At 38.5% G+C, this 17,940-nt stretch overlaps 1 protein-coding gene across 3 annotated transcripts in view; it reads left to right on the forward strand.

Annotated features, from left to right (window-relative positions):
- Window positions 1-15,327, forward strand: part of Flrt2 (fibronectin leucine rich transmembrane protein 2) — a 105,599-nt gene extending 90,272 nt beyond the window's left edge. For all 3 annotated transcript variants that reach the window (XM_052738705.1, XM_052738703.1, XM_052738704.1), the window contains exon 2: window positions 997-15,327. In XM_052738705.1, the coding sequence (XP_052594665.1) occupies window positions 1,396-3,378 (1,983 nt within the window). In that variant the 5' untranslated portion in view covers window positions 997-1,395 and the 3' untranslated portion in view covers window positions 3,379-15,327. The remainder of the gene's footprint in view (window positions 1-996) is intronic.
- The last annotated feature ends 2,613 nt before the right edge of the window (window positions 15,328-17,940 follow it).

The raw sequence follows: 17,940 nt of genomic DNA on the forward strand, positions 1-17,940 counted from the left end.
AGTTAAACCTAGAGGTCCCAATGGAGGGGATAAGTAGAAATATGTTTTATATTGTTGCTTGCTCAGTCTCCTTGGTAATGAGTTTAAGGTATTCTACAGGAAGAAAAAGGGGTGACAGGTATAAAAGATAAATCTTTGCCTTCATACTTGAGTTTATGTTTCATCCTGCTATCATAGGAAAAATATGTGTGGTATTTTTAATGATGCTGGGTGTAGTCATGATGTACTGTTAACTAGCACAAAGCCAGATACTTATTCCGCTTTTGGGGTGTGTGTGTGTGTGTTCATTCACAGCAGAAAAGAGGAAGTAAGTAAATGCTTGCCTTGGGATACCCTTATTCTCTTATTACCTCACCCCCTTGTCCTTTATAATGCATTCTCTAGATTCCCCATTAAGCGAAAATACGATTTTTTTACCAGAATTTAAAAATACATTTTGCAGGAGATAGAAACTTGCAGATTTCTAGTTTTTTTACATATCTAAAATATTACATGGTAACTATGTTTAGGAATGCAACACATTTGAGGAGAATTTCTTAATAAGGTTGTATTTTCAAATGGCTTAATTCCCATTTTACATTTTTACAGTTGATAATTCAGTAGGACTTCGTGACATAGCTCTTAAATTCCCCCATCTCCACCTTAAAATAACAGAGCTTTACAACTAATCTTCATTAACAGACACCAAGAATCCAACAGGGCATCAGTAGCACTTGCCTAAGGATATGCAAATAGATATTTAAGAAAAAGTACTGATTGATGTGTAAAGATTTTTGATAATAAATGTAATAGTCCCATCTCATTTTAAAGAAATGACTCATACTGCAGTCGTTTATTTCTTAGACATCTTTGGAGCTAAACGATTGTCATTTTGAAATGCCACCAACCTGGATCCCGAGACTTAGCTCCAGTCACAGTTTTGCTCCAGGAGATAGCTGTAGCACTGTTTATCCTATTATTACCCTGAACTGACTCCTGTCTTCTCTTCTACAACAGGTTGCAGACTCTGTTTAACCAAGAAGTTCCTAGGCTGCTCTATACTGGCCCGACTTACTATAGAAGAAGCAAGATTTGCCTGCCTGGCTGGACTTCTGTTGACAGTACTTATCACACGGCGTCACTCTTTGCTCATGCGGCAAATTCTCCCTGTGGAGTTGTTTTGCACATGGAGGACCACTGCGTGAGGGGCAACCTAGGCAGATCAGACTAAACACATCAGAAGGATTGTTTTACCATCTGCCCTCAGGTCGTTTCCTCTCAACAGAAGTTCTAGACTTTGACAGAACCTGATCCGGTCATTTTGCTTTTGTTTTCTTGTTTTCACTGTTATTTGTCGTTGCTTTTGATTTTATTTTCTCCCTTCATCACATTGTATTTTATTTCTGTCCTTCAGCAATGGGCCTGCAGACTACAAAGTGGCCCAGCCACAGGGCTTTTTTTCTAAAATTTTGGCTTATGATTTCCCTGGGGCTCTACTCACAAGTGTCAAATCTCCTGGCCTGCCCTAGTGTATGCCGCTGTGACAGGAACTTTGTCTACTGTAATGAGCGAAGCTTGACCTCAGTGCCTCTTGGGATCCCGGAGGGCGTAACCGTACTCTACCTCCACAACAACCAAATTAATAATGCTGGATTTCCTGCAGAGCTGCACAATGTACAGTCAGTGCACACGGTCTACCTTTATGGCAACCAACTGGATGAATTTCCCATGAACCTTCCTAAGAACGTCAGAGTCCTCCACTTGCAGGAAAACAACATTCAGACCATCTCGCGGGCTGCTCTCGCCCAGCTTCTGAAGCTGGAAGAACTCCACCTAGACGACAACTCCATATCTACAGTGGGCGTAGAGGACGGAGCTTTCCGAGAGGCCATTAGCCTCAAACTGTTGTTTTTATCAAAGAATCACCTGAGCAGCGTGCCTGTTGGGCTTCCTGTAGACTTGCAAGAGCTGAGAGTAGATGAGAACCGAATTGCCGTCATATCAGACATGGCCTTTCAGAACCTCACAAGCTTGGAGCGTCTGATTGTGGATGGGAATCTCCTGACCAACAAGGGCATTGCTGAGGGCACCTTCAGCCATCTCACCAAGCTCAAGGAATTTTCCATAGTCCGGAACTCGCTCTCCCACCCACCTCCGGATCTCCCAGGTACGCATCTGATTAGGCTGTACTTGCAAGATAACCAGATAAACCACATCCCATTGACAGCCTTCTCAAACCTCCGTAAACTGGAACGGCTGGATATATCTAACAATCAGCTACGAATGTTAACTCAAGGGGTCTTTGATCACCTCTCCAACCTGAAACAGCTCACTGCTCGGAATAACCCTTGGTTTTGTGACTGCAGTATTAAATGGGTCACAGAATGGCTCAAATATATCCCTTCTTCTCTTAATGTGCGTGGTTTCATGTGCCAAGGTCCTGAGCAAGTCCGGGGGATGGCCGTCAGGGAGCTGAATATGAATCTTTTGTCTTGTCCCACCACAACTCCTGGCCTACCTATCTTCACTCCAGCTCCAAGTACAGTTGCTCCAACAACTCCGTCTCCTACTCTCTCTGTCCCAAGTCCCAGCAGAGGCTCTGTGCCTCCAGCTCCTACCCCATCGAAACTTCCCACCATCCCTGACTGGGATGGCAGAGAAAGAGTGACCCCACCTATTTCTGAAAGGATCCAACTTTCCATCCACTTTGTTAACGATACTTCAATTCAAGTCAGCTGGCTGTCTCTCTTTACTGTGATGGCATACAAACTGACATGGGTCAAAATGGGCCACAGTCTTGTAGGGGGCATTGTTCAGGAACGAATTGTCAGTGGCGAGAAGCAACACCTGAGTTTGGTTAATTTAGAGCCCAGATCCACCTATCGGATTTGTTTAGTGCCGCTGGATGCGTTCAACTACCGCACTGTGGAAGATACCATCTGTTCGGAGGCCACTACGCATGCCTCTTATTTGAACAACGGCAGCAACACTGCTTCTAGCCATGAGCAGACAACTTCCCACAGCATGGGCTCCCCTTTTCTGCTGGCGGGCCTCATCGGGGGTGCAGTGATTTTTGTGCTCGTGGTTTTGCTCAGCGTGTTTTGCTGGCACATGCACAAAAAGGGACGCTACACCTCCCAGAAGTGGAAATACAACCGGGGCCGACGGAAAGATGACTATTGCGAGGCAGGCACCAAAAAGGACAACTCCATCCTGGAGATGACGGAAACCAGTTTTCAGATTGTCTCCTTAAATAACGACCAGCTCCTTAAAGGAGATTTCAGACTGCAGCCCATTTATACCCCAAATGGGGGCATTAATTACACAGACTGCCACATCCCCAACAACATGCGATACTGCAACAGCAGTGTGCCAGATCTGGAGCATTGCCATACGTAACAGCCAGAGGTCCAACGTGAGAAAGGTGGACAACCAAACTCTCAAGAACACACATGTGTGTGCACATAAAGACACGCAAATTACATTTGATAAATGTTACCCAGATGCATTTGTGCATTTGAATACTCTGTAATTTATACGGTGTACTATATAATGGGATTTAAAAAAAAAGTGCTATCTTTTCTATTTCAAGTTAATTACAAACAGTTTTGTAACTCTTTGCTTTTTAAAATTAAAAAAAAAATGTTGCTGAAGTACTGTACTGGGTTGTACAATGAGGACCCAATGCCAAGGCAGAAGAATGAGTGATTCATACTTAAGATGCATATTAACCACTTTGCTGTTGAAGCTGTAGAGCTGATAGTCATATAAAAGGATAGATTCAGATGGGCTCATCAGGGTAAGAGGAATAGTTTGAGTAAAGAAAGAATGGCCTAGTTATTTCTATGTTTTCTATACCTCCTGGCCTGGAAGAAACGCTGTTTGAAAAATCCATAATATAATAATAGAGGTAGTTATTCCAATTTGACCCAGTACAAGAAATAGAACATCACAAGGAAGCCAGTTCCCATGAGATAAGTTAGGCCTACTTGACCAAATCAAAGAAAGTGAGAGATTTGAAATGTCCTTAAAACCCCAGGGTTGGCTTTCTGACTGTGAACTTCAAAATCACTCTTCATGCTTCCCTGGCCTTATGTGATAACAGAGTTGGAAACCTGAGTCTGATTCTAGTCATCTTCAGGGACCAATATGATCAGTTCTAGCAAGAAAATTCCCCTTAAAACCGTCACTATTCAAATCACATGTCAGGTTGAATCATATCCAACAGAGTTATATTCTAGAATAATTTTTTTAGAAGAGGCTAATAAAAATAATGGGAAGAATTATATTGAATGGAATTATTTTTGATAATGAAAATTATTTGGGTAGATTCACTAAGGCTACATCAACATGGTGTTTAGACCAACAAAGAACAGTGTTTGGAATATATTACAGTAATGGTGTTTATTTAAAGAGTACTAATACCACTTAGAAAAAAATCAATGATTCTCTTACACTGTGTCTGCTGGCTTTGCTAGTATCATGTTGAAATAGCTTGAATTAATACGTATATCCCCTCTCAAATTCTTGTCTTCCAATCATCTTGCATATATATATTTTTGTGATTAAGTTGTATATGCCACCTTTGTTTTCTCCCTCTGCTTGGTATTTCAAAGAAAATTATGGACCCAAATCTTGGTTGCACAAAATATCCCCATGTGTTTCTACATATTACAATCCGTATTGACATTCATTGCCAATGGTTCTGTGAAGACACCAAAACTGGCCAAAATAATGCGTATTGTTAAAAAGCAATACTATGTTTCCATTTTGAATTAACTTCGGTCCTCTTCCACATTCTGAATTCCATTTGTTCCTTTTAGATTGTGGATATCCCTCTAATTTTGTACTCATAGGGTGATAATTAATCTTATGCTAAAAGACTACCAGTGAAAATGAATAAGCCAGAGAAAGCAAGGTTTCCCTAGTGATGGCAGAGGAGGGCCAAAAGCAGAGGGTATAGGAAAGAGAGGGATGTCCATTATTGATGCTAGATATTTTTTTTGAAGCAAGTCCACTTTCATAAAAGATGCATAATTTACTCTAATTCTTGTCATCCCTTAGGTGTAGAAGGGCTATAGACCACATACATTGTCTAAAGAAATTTACCCTTGGGGAATTCTTTTCAAAGCCACATTTAGGCATTTCATTCTGTGTTCCTTTACAACCATCTATCACTTTAGGGACTCATGAAGTAAATGTCACACTCTTCTTGCTTTCTCTTCATCTCTAAGCAAAATAAAACTGTGATGTGTCTTCTTGTAAAAGTTTAGGTATAAAATGCTATGCAAGCTTTTCTTTATAGCGAGAGCTTTATTTTCTTTAATAATATACCCTGACTTATATGTTTTAATCTCCCTCATCCCTCAGAATAAGCAGAAAATATAACTGCAGCGATAATGTTGTAGACACAAGCATTGAAACTGTGCAGTCAGTAGAGCTGAACATAGTTATGAATTAATTTAATTAATTCTAAAGTGACTCGGGTTTCCTCTTTAGTCTATTAGCTAGAGGGTGTGGGCTGTTGGTTTCTGTAAAAGTAGGTTCACACAGTGAAGGAATAAGACCATCTGGAATGGTGATCAGTGTAGCGTTACATCATCTAAAATCAGGACAGTGACATGGGGCTCTGTGTATTAGCTGGCTGTTTCCTTTTCACTGTCCTCTTACATCTCACTGTAGGTAAAGCTGTGTGTTGAAAAATATAATGGTACTTTAATTTTTGAGGATTTTTATTTTGTTATAAACAAGATAATTATTCTTATCTGTTTATATTGTATGTTAAACTCCCAGTGGGATTTGGGACTGTGGAAATGTCGTTTCTGTGTCCCAGGAGGAAGAGCAGAGAGGTTCCCACAATATTGTATGGCATCCACAACACTATTGAAGAGTTGAAGTGGTACTGTAGAGGCCCAGTCATGTAAAATGGTTAAGATGCTTTCAAACTTGCTCTGGTAGAAGATGTTTCTGGACAAAAAGAAAAAAAAATCTTTATTTTGATCTTATGAGCAGCATGACAAAGACATCTACCATGAAAATCAGACTACCATCTGTAGTAGTGTGCTTGAGGGACTCCTACATCAGAGTTGAAATCACATCATATAATCTGTACTATCTTATGAAACTTTAAAAAAACAGATGAGCAGCAGTTCTTACTGGATGACATTTTGGCTGGCATCTTTAATCAGGAGACTGTCCTGCAGTTATATCTCCTCTGTGTTCGGTTCTCTCTCAGCCTCATTATTTATTCTGAGGTGATCAGTTAAGAGTCAAAGTTTAGTTGATCTCAGATAGTGTCACCCCCTGTCAGTATAATACCTCTACCTACACAGAGGACATTGTAAAAAGAAAAAGAAAAGCATGGTCACAGAGATATATCAATAGTTAAACAGAAGGTAGTCACCAATACCTCCTTGCTTGTAGAGTTGCATATGACCCTAGGGAGACCCTGGGTTTCACTTAAACACTGTCACATGCCTTAGCTAGGCGGTATAACACTTGGAACAATCAAAGGCAGACATGAGAAGGGTGTTCCCTGTTTATTTATGATGTAAGTGAAAAAATCATCGCTTGTGAGAAATGATGCCATTTCCAGATATTTGTTGATATAATATTAGACATTTTCTCTCAAGGGTAAAACAAAAATTATAATGTAATCTTTTGGAAAAAATGTATTAATGGCATAGCTAATATTACACCTCTGTTTCTTAATAATGGAGGTCATAATGATCTTAGTTATGCCGCACAGCCAGACCTTCCTTCTCCCCTGGAGAAAACGTAGCTCTTCACGTGAGGAGAGCATCCATTCCAAATACAAGGCACCATTGTTTTCTTCAGAGGCAGGTGCCACACTGGATCAGCAAACTTCAGCTGCAGCATCCTCTGCAGCTTTTGACAGTGAAGTGGTTAATTTTCATTGATGTCTTTGTTTATAGCATTTATCTCTGACTTATCCAAAGGGAACATTAGATGTTGCTTTAGAACTTGAGGATAACACATAAACTCTTACCTGCTTTTCCAACTGAATGGGGAAGCAAAATAAGAGAGTGCCCAACAGCAAAATGATACACACACAAAATAACAACTCTCAATTCTTAATCTTGTCCAACTTAGCTTCTTCTTCTTTTTTAAGTTAAAATAAGAAATGATGGGAAGCTGTATCTACACCCTTCTCCAGTTTCATCAGCAGGATTGAAGCAATTGTTGGCAGTGGGGATGCTTTTCACTGGTTGTGGGAAAAACATTTTGTACACAGTATGATACTGTTTTAGCAAACCAGGTTGTTTTGTTATAGTATTTGGTTTTCTAGCTGCACATCCACCAGAAGAGCACAAACCAAGGCCATTGCAACAGGCATTTTTAAATTAATATAACATGCAATTCCATGCATACATATACATGGGCTGTTTGTAAAGGTGTCTGTGGGATGTGAGATTTGTAACCAGTTATGGCAAAATGAGGCATCACTGCTGTAAGGCCTCATAGGATAATATTTACTGAACGTTAACTTTGATGATCTGTTACTGTTTGAATCCTTTGTTGACTTGATTCTGGTTTGTGTTTAGTGTGTTTCTCTGACAAGGGACTGCAAGGGGCTGGAAGATTCTGTGTCATGCATCCTCTGAGACCTACCATGTTGCACACTTTGTTAACTACAAACTTCACTCTACACTATACAGTACCTTGTTGATATATTCAGTAAAGGCTTATTTTAAAAGAAAACCCATTGTGTTTATCTGAGTAAACTCACTGTAATGTAACCAGTACTTCTGCTGTAATGCAAATGAAAAAAAGAGAGAGAGAGAAATTCTTATACAACAAAGATGACAAAAATGAAGCAGGCTTTAAAGTGTCCATACCCTCCTACTGTAAAAACAGCATCTATTTTTAAAGACAGTGGTCTTTTTGTGTAAGAGGATAATGTGGTAGTCAAATGTTCCTTCCTTTGTCCTCACTGAAATATTTTCAGAAAATGATCTTATAAACACACCACCACAGGAAGAATAGCATTCTGTGTTTGAGCAACACAAGCAGACACGTGTAACTAATGTGTACAAAATCACAGAAATCTTTCTCTTTCACAATATACACTATTGATTTTTGAATGTTACCTTTGAGAATTCTTGTCCCTTTTACTTAAGTATTGCTCACTGTTCGTCTGTACTTTTAGATGGATACTCAAGGTGGTGCATCTACTCATACAACTCAGATTTGTTTCTAGATTAGTCTTAAAGGATTTTTCAGAGCCGCTCTCTCCTAACACTTGACTATTTCACCACTGATGTATTTGACATTGGATGAATGAATCAGGAAATAAAATGATGACCTTTCAGTTAACTAGCATTACTAATTATAGGACTTCAACTGGGCAGTAAACTGTGAAATCCAGGATTAGAAGGAAATTCATATTACTACATTGAGAAGACTTTACATAGAGTACTGTGATTGCTAATCTTCCCTTTTTTTGGATAAGTTATGGAGTTTACTGTAACTAGGCTCTCAACCAATAAGAATCATTCATTTAGTAGAATTTATTAAGGTCTTCATTCACTTCCTGGGCTCTAGGGTGACTTTGGAGACTTTAGAAGAATACAATGAAATCTTAGACAAACCACCTCTATTTTCCAGCCCACTGGAAATCTCAATGTATTTACTGCTAACCTACTTTTTACAAGAGTATGTTACATTTTACTCTGTTAAACTCATAAAAGAATGATCTTGCTATTTAGGAACTAAAAGATCCCTTCCTAAATACTTTTTCTAAGACATTCTAATGTATTCTACACCATTTTCCTATAGTAACAGTATACCCACAGTAATAAAAGAGGTACATCTACCAGTGAGGAAGTGAGATGATACAGTTTTCATCAAGTGTCTTAAAATGTTACAAAGTGAAAGCATGTTGACAAAGTTCAGTTGGGGCTCAGTTGGAGTTAAGGTTTCAAATTCACAAGAGATTGAAATGGTATTTGCAAATTATACATGCAACATACTAATGTTCTATTAAGAACCAGAAAAGGAATCAATCAAATTTAATAAATGTACCTGGGAAGTGTGAAGAATACATGGAGATAAGTTTGCTCTTACTCTGTCTCTGCCCCTTTCCCTCCTTTCATCCTCCCCCTCCCTCTTTCCCTCTCTCTTTCCTCTCTGCCTTCCCCATTGTGTCTTTAAGATATCCATGTAAGGTTCATTCTCAGTAATTTTTCATATTTTATAACTAAGAAAATCTCAGTGTTTGGTCCATAATTCCAAGTGTAGATGGTAGAGTCAGAATTTAGCTTCCAGCAGGACTACATAGAATCTTCACTAATTGTCTAGCTTAAGGCTGACCTTCATGATAAAATAGTATTCAGTCTTTAAAGACAGAGCTATTGCAGGCTTTCATTGGATACCAATACTAACTCCTTTATCTAGATGGACACATTGATATTTCCAGGCAAAGGTGGTTCTTATTATTTCAGTGATTTATAAACCTCAATAATGGGGTAATCTTTCCTTAATGATACACAACACAGTCTTGGATTCTGTTAAACTCAATGGATTGGCAGTATCTGCCATTATTGCTTTATCTTTATTACCATTCATTGACTCTTTGCTGAAAGTTTGGGTACAGAATAGCACAGTATTCCTGGGAGTTAATATGCTGCATCAGAATCTCTTCCAGAAACTGCAAGTATTTGACACATGGCCTGGATTCTCCCTGTTCTACACCCTTCAAGGGTTCACATATCTATGTTTAAATTTAACTCATTTAAATTTAAATGGTAATTTAGCTCATTCCAGCATTTGCATGAGCTCTTCAAATTTGTTTTGTTTTGTTTTGTTTTCTCTCTGTCCTCTGTCTTCAGCCTTCCCTATGCACTTCAGGGAAACAGTCTCTAGATAATGCCTGAGTAGGACATAGTCTTGGTTTAAAAATCTGTTGCCTTCACTTGGGAAGTGGCAGTCAGAAGACAACTTGTTGAAGTCAGATCTCTGTTTTCAACATTTGGATCCTGGGGATCAAACTCAGTTTGTCAGGCTTGGCTGCAAATGCTTTTACACATTGAGTCAACTTTCCAGCCATTGTCCTGTTAATTTTTCATAGAGTTGTTTCATTATACTCTAGACACCCTGGAAATCTTGAACACATTTTACCAATTCTTTCAGCCTGTCCATTGCTGAGTACAATTCCAGGTCCCCAGGAGTCTTAAAGCAAAAATGCCTTCTACAAATAGAAGCTTGAATCATATTGAGTAGCCTTGATCATACAGCTGAAAATGTGCTTTATGTAAAGAGGGAAAACGATCAGATCATCCTCCAAAAAAAAAAAAAAAAAATCTTTGACTACCCATTCATATTCATTTTACAAGAAAAAGTGGTGGCCATATATTTGATTTGAAATTTTTTAAAGAATTGTGTTATGCCTCAAGGGTGTGCTAAGTGAGTAAATCACATGAATTGAAGAACTTCGTTTTATGTTACAGGCAAATTCAAAATTCTGAGCTAGTTTTGGGGACTAACAGCATATAAAAGAATATCTTTTAAAATTATCTTGCAATAAAGTGGCACAATCATGAAAAGTCCACAAAGCACCAGTCCACATTAAGTCAAACAATCTGACAGTTTGGGTGTTAAAATCAATTTTCCACATTTGAAAAGCATAGGTAGATGTAACTTTCATTTCTAGCAGTAAAATCAGAACAGACCATTGTTATTCATTGTCACAGCTCAGATGAAAACACACAAAGATCACTCATAGGGTCACATTATATTGTCTTATTTTCAGCTATGGGGAATCTATAATCCTTTCTAGAAATAATTTCTCCCTATGGAAAAATACGGTGGTATTTAAAAAGTCAGACTTGAAATTAGTCTGATTAATTTGACATAGTTGACCCGACTATTAGCCAGCCAACTAATGGAAGCAATAACTTGCATTTGAAGTTACCTGTTTTCTTTTGTGTCAGTGGGGATCATGATATTTCATACAAGGGTCAACCTGTTGAGCAGTTGGCACAGTATATGCTTCTGAGGAAACACCAAGTGAATGACATTCAGTCCTATGTTTTGTGTTTTTTTGTTTATTTCCTCAATATAAAGTGGCCTATATTCATTCTTCTGTGATGAAAATTCAACATTAGAATAATTAACAAAATTCTATGTAGATATGATCTATTTAAAGGTAGTTGCCTTCCAAATCCAATTTAATTATGCGCAACTATGAGTATCACAGTCAGACAGTTTTCCATTGTCCTAATATTTTTTGTGATTGTTCTTGTTTTGAAAGAGCTGGAGGAAGTGAGTTGACGCATAACAGCATACAGAAATAGTGGGCTCTTTCTTTCTTGGTGAGGAGGACCAGTGAACAACTGTTGAGTGCAATGAGTATACACTGCTTTGTGAATGTAGCCCATTTCCTCCATCATGCAGGATGCAAATAAGTGTGGTTATTGTGGAAAGTAAAAGATATGTAAACATGTATCCCTGAGATTGAGCATTCAGAAGTTACTAGAGAAGAGAAAAAAAAAAACATGATTTAAAATGCATTTGTCTTAAAATCTGTAGGTTTAGTTTTTATTTTCTATGTTCAAGATCAAAACTAAGGCCTTATATTAAGCTGTATTCTGAATTCCAAAAAAATATATATATATTTTTTTTAAATGGTTTGATGGTGGTATAAGCCACAATGCCAGCACCATAACTTGTAAACCCACCCTGGATTGCAATGGCCAGGCAGGCAGCAACCCAAAGAGAGAACATTTCTATGGCTCTTCAAAGCAGGTGCAATTTTTTTTTAACCACTTGCCTGTTACTTTTTGAATCAATGAGATTCTTAATTTTATATTCTGGTAGTAATTTATAGTCACATATCTGCTTTACTATTTTTTAAAATATTTTATTTTTTTTATTTGTATGTTGTTTTTGTCTTGAATGCATGTCTATACACCATGTACATGCCTTGTGCCCATGGACCAGAAGAGGCCTTTGGATTTCATGGGACTGTAGATGCCGACAGTTGTGAACTGCCACATGGGTGCTAGGAATCCAATACTTATCCTCTGGAACCACTGAGCCATCTCTACATAACATGTCATGTTGTTTTTGTATTTTTTTTCTGAACATACTTTTTGACAATGAAAGTAAATAGCATCAAATCAGCTTTATCACAGTGGTTTGCCTCAGCATTCCTTTCCTCCATGTTTTCTATCTTTTCTTCTTCCAAAAATGGAGGAAACCAGACATTTCTTTCTTACATCGAAATATATTTTTCTGCCCAAACCTAATTTTATTGCACAATTGATTTCAATAAAATTATTTGCCAGCTGTCCAAGGAAACAGCATTATGTGATGTGATAGAACCAATCTCTATTCTCTTTGGACAAGTGTTGCTTGGCTGGCCCTCAATTTTTTATATTTTGTTAGCTTCTTTCCTGGCCTTCACTGGTAAGATGAATGTCAATTTCCCTAGTCTTTCTGAAGTAAGAAGAAGCTGGAGTGAGCTGTTTTGATTTTGTTGTGTATTTGCCATTAATTTTTATTTATTTGTTTGTTCATTATTTATTTTACATACCAACCATAGTTTCCCCTCCCACCTCTACTCCCCTTCTCTCCCCCACCTCCTTTCTAACAACACCTCTGACCACTGCATCCACTCCTCAGAAAAGGTAAGGTCTCCCATGGGAGTCAACAAAGTATGGCACATCAAGTTGAGGCAGGACCAAGCTCCTTCTCCCTGCATCAAGGCTGAGCAAGGTATCCCACAATAGGGTGTAGGTTCCAAAAAGTCAGCTCGTATGCTGGGGACCCATGAGAATGAAAACATTAGTCTAGAACCTTAGACTACCACCCAAAGGCTAACCTATTCAAAAATGACATATCTGTTTACTTCCTGGGTGAAAACTATCTAGAACCATAGCTGGAGTTTTCTCCAGTCCCGCCTGGGCCACAGCCACTCAGACCCAAATAAACACACAGAGACGTATATTACTTATAAACTGTATGGCTGTGGCTCAGGCTTCTTGCTAGCTAGATCTTACAACTAAAATTAACCCATTTTTTAATCTATACTTTGCCGCATGGCTCATGGCTTACCAGTATCTTTACATCATGCTTCCTCTGTGTCTGGTTGGCAACTCCTGACTCAGCCTTCCTCTTCCCAGAATTCTCCTCTCTCTTGTCCCGCCTGTACTATACTTCCTGCCTGCCTACTGGCCAATCAGCGTTTTATTTATCAATCAATCAGAGCAACACATTCACAGCATATAGAAAGACATCCCCAGCCTAGAGCTAGATTCAGGTCCCTGCTGCAGCTTGTACTAATGTGAATCAAGAGCACATTCATACATTGCTTTTCTCAACTGGGTTTGGGGATTAAATTACTCACCTCCACGATAACAGCACAACACAGTGCCTGGTTCATACCAAATACACAACAACTCCAGTCACTGAAAAAATATGTGGAATTGGTTTTCAGAATTTATTCTATATGCATCAGTTATTTAGTGGACTATGGGTATGGCCACTTATTTTTCTTGATTGCTACTTGCTTTCAAAAACCAGAAGAGCTTGTTGTGGTCTCAGAAGTCCTGTGCTTATGCCTTGGATTTTAAAAATCAACAACCAAGGAAGGAGCATAGAGGATATATACAGAGATCATCCACACAGTCGGGGGCCACTGATTTTATTATAAAGTCTAACATGTTAAACATTAACAAGTGATGCTAGAGCAGTGGCTAAGCAATTGAGTACTTACTGCTCTTCAAGAGAACCCAGGTTCATTTCTTAGCACCCCCATCAAGAGGTTCACAGCCATTTGGAACTGCAGTTTTAGGGAATTGGTTTCCCTCTTCTGGTCTCTATGAGCTCCTGCACACATGTGGTAAATGTAAATTCATTCAGGCATAGACATACATAAAATTTAAAAAAAAAGATAAAATAAAATGTAACTTTAAAATAGGTGGGCTAGGGGAGCAGCAAACATAGACACAACCAACACAAGTGATGGAATCTCAAATGCTGACTTTGAATCCATGTGGGATTCTCCAGTGCTCTCAAAGCTCGGTTTCCCCACACATGAGACAGGATACTAATACGTCTCAAGGTTTAATAGAGTTAGTGATGGGAAGAGGTCAGTGACAAGCATTGCAACTGAAAAACTACACAAACAATAGAGAAAAAACCAAGGAGACATAGTTATAAGACATACTGAGTAAAAACCTAATTAACATTCCTTGAAATGTTGAATTTGTCTTCTATTTCTGCAAGTCTTTGATGTTTGAAGCTGGAAGCTGGCAATTGCTTCATATTTACAGGAATGAAAGTAAGAGAATAATACAAAGGATAATATTAAATCATAAGCATGTAGTTTAAAATAAACAGAACAGATTTTAACACCAGCTCTCCCACTCCATCCTCCATCTCTGGAAATACATTTTTTAAAAAAAATCAGAGGATGAGTTCTTAGAATAATTAGATGATTCTTTTCCTAACATTTTCAGTATATTGATAAAATTACTGTGGAACACATAACAATGAAATGTTAATTTCAAAGTGCTTAGACTTTACAATAATTGTCTATAAACAGCTTTCTTTTGATCACATCACACACCTGGAACAATAATGAAACATTATTTTAATAGAGATATTTATATAGTGTAGACTTCCCAATAATTTATAATTGTCTAATGACTAAGATTTTAAATTGATGGCTTTTAATTGTACAATTGGAAAGTAATCAAGAGGACTGAAATTGAAGTAACATTATCTATTCTTTTATAAACTTATTTATATTTCTAAATAACTAGTTCTTTGTCATGAAATTTTAAACCTTTAATTAATTCTGTGTGGAAATTTGATAAAAGATTATCAAATTATTAAAATAATATTTTTCAAAGTGCATAAATATTATGGTTCCCCTAAGTAGAAGCAAATTACATTTTTAAAAGGAATTTCACAAAGGAAATTTAATAAAAATATTTAGAGATACTTTTATTGTAAACACTGAAATTCTACCTGGCAGTTTATGAACATCAACATTGCTATCTAACTGCAGAAAATCAGAGGTGAAGTCACGAGAGTGAAAAGATGCCACATTCCTATTAATCTCATCTAATTCTTTACCGTGACAGATAATTACATTTTGAAGAGATACATCTTTGGAACAATTTACTTTGTTAAATACAGTTGCTATCAATGAACTCATTACTATGAAGTCTGTTTTTGAATGCCAGTGTTCCCCCAAAGTATATGTCAAATTAATATAAGGAAGGGGTCTATTTAAAAATAAAATGTTTATGTGAAATTGGTCATATTGTCACAAGCAGCAGAAAAGAACAAAATATGAATAAATAAATTGTGTCACTACATGCATTTAAGAAAATAATCATCATAGGTTGTGGATGAATAAACATTCATTAGCCATAAAACATTTGCGAGTTGGGTACATGTCTAAATCAGTCTAATTTAAAAACAATGGAAAATGATATTTATACTAAGAAGTTATCAAAAGCACTAACAAGCAGTTTAAAGTAGTTAGCTTCCAATACTGAAAACCTGACTGCTATTCTTGACATCTCACAGAATCACATTCTCCGAAGGAGCAGCAGTGTTGTAGTCCCAAATATGGGTCCATCACTCACTTCTGTCATACCTTGCATGGTGATATATCATTTGACTTGAAATGAGAGTTAAATGATGACTGATGGTTTTTGCACTTAAATATGTACACCTGTAGAAAGGCTTCTGCAAACTTTTCACATTTAATCTCATACCAGTATTACAGAAGATCTAATTATTGTAGCTATATGACATGTCAGTAAAAGAGCTTGAATTTCTGATCTTACTCTTTTCTCTAGAATCCTCCATTTGGTTTAACAACCCTAAATAATCTTTATACATTTGACTCCAAGCATCATCACCCAGACGTGTACACATAGCCTAGTCTCTTTCCCAGTCTTTAATATAGGACCCCTAGCTTAATAATTTAGCTGCTGGATTTGAAAATGTCAGGGAATGAATGTGTTAGTCAAGGGCAGATTCTTAGGTGAGAGAAGCCACACCAGCCCATCCATACCCGGATTTTACAAGGTACCAGGATAAAGTCAGAACTCACAGCTCAGGTCCACTAGGACTAGTGGATAAAAACTATGGTATCCGAACAATTCCCATGGCACAGGGTTCCTGGGACATTTGCTGGATGTCTCATACCACTTGCCTGTTTATGTAATACATAGACTCAAAACATGAAGAGAAGCAATACATCATGGAAAGCACTCTGACAGAAGCCAGTGGCTGAATGAGAAACTTAATCTGGGCCTGGACCTTTTGCAAACTGCCCTCTTAATTGATTGGTTCCACAAGGTGACCCAGAGCAACACCATCTGACTCTACATTGCCATCAGGCACAACCTGTGTGAGGACAGAAAAATAAATTTTTGTGGACATTTTGGTGAATAAGGCTCTGGTCATCTTGAACCACCTGGCCAGAATCTGCTACAGACCAGGCATCAAGAAACTGAATGGAGAACTTGATGAAATTCCCCAGAATTATGTTCTCAGAACTCTTTGAAAAGTAGCCATAATTAGTAGGGGGAAAGGCCACACATTTGTGGAGTACTTGCTAATGATACCGCTGACTTGCACTGTGTATTTGAATCAAGTCTCCAGGAGGATTGTTTATAACCCTGAAAGTCTTTATAGCTTACTGTGAGCGACTGAAGAAGTTCTCTGCCTATGAGAAGATGAACCAATCCCCCCATCACCTGCATATACAAGGGTGGACAAGTGGGACAATAAATAGCTCCTTAAAAGGGCAGGGGACGGTGGGGGAAATGAGCCAATGTTTGTATTGCTTGAGTCTTTAAGGGAGGATTGAAGTTGCTGAACCCTTAGTGCCACTTTCTCCTCTTCTCACTTCCTTTCCTACCTACCCTACAGTGCCATGGGACCTCTGTTCTCTCATATAATCCTTGCCCATCCAGGCCCTTCGAAGCTTAGGCTTCTAAGTTTCCCTTGGCAAGCTTCCCTTCTTACAGGACTGTGTTCTCCACTGACATCCACCTGACAGTCTTGCTGGTCAGTTGCTGTTGTGCTTTGAAAAGCCAAGTTGGGACCCTTCCCCAGAGCGCATCCTCACACTGCAGCCTGAGATGCTGGTGGGTGACCCTCCTTCCCAGTGTTGTTCCTGTTCTACTCCTTCTGTCCTCCATAAGGACATAAGCTTGAGCCACACTTGCCCTGGCTAGTGCACTCACTAGACTTCAATGTGACCTCCAAGTACTTCCTGGGGACCCTGGTTCACAGGTATTTTGGTAGGCTAGGCAGAGGTATAGGGCTTCCTAATCCCAGTGATATGTAGGAATAAGAGGAAGAATTTCAGAGCCAGGAAACTTCGTAATGATTGAAGTACTGAAGCTTATGTACCTCAAGGATGAAGACCCAGGCTAGAGGTACTCCCCAGCAAAAAGCCAGGATGCTCACTGTTTCTCGGTGTTATAAGTCTCTAGGACCGCATCTACTACATCTCTGATTCTTCAGTGTGTTCTGTCCTGGCTTCCTGCTGCTCACCTGTCACTGGGACCATTAATTAATTAATTCCTGATTAATCTTACTTCTCCTCAAGTCTCTGTGAAGAAAAGTTCTTCATGATTTTATTTAAAACCCAACCACAACCATAAAAACTTAACAACAATTAACTGATACAGGATGGGATAAAGACAACTGATTGTAGAAAGGCAAATAGAAGAGATTTGAGCACAACCCAATCAAATGGACAGTCAGCAGGGAAGATTTCAATTTAGGGGCAGTGAGAAAAGCAAGCTTTGCTTGTGTGCTTGGTGTCCCTGTAAGTTCTACTGAGTTATTAGTTTAAAACCTCCTTCTGTCAGTTCCTGTTGGTGTCACCCAAGCTGACGAGAGATTTCTCAGAGGTTAGATCCCCTTTTACAGAAAGAAGGTAGGAAAGGGGCACCTGGGCAT

The sequence above is a fragment of the Peromyscus californicus genome, unplaced genomic scaffold, assembly GCF_007827085.1.
Source record: "Peromyscus californicus insignis strain IS unplaced genomic scaffold, ASM782708v3 Scaffold_15__1_contigs__length_86483966, whole genome shotgun sequence".
Taxonomy (NCBI): Eukaryota; Metazoa; Chordata; class Mammalia; order Rodentia; family Cricetidae; genus Peromyscus; species Peromyscus californicus.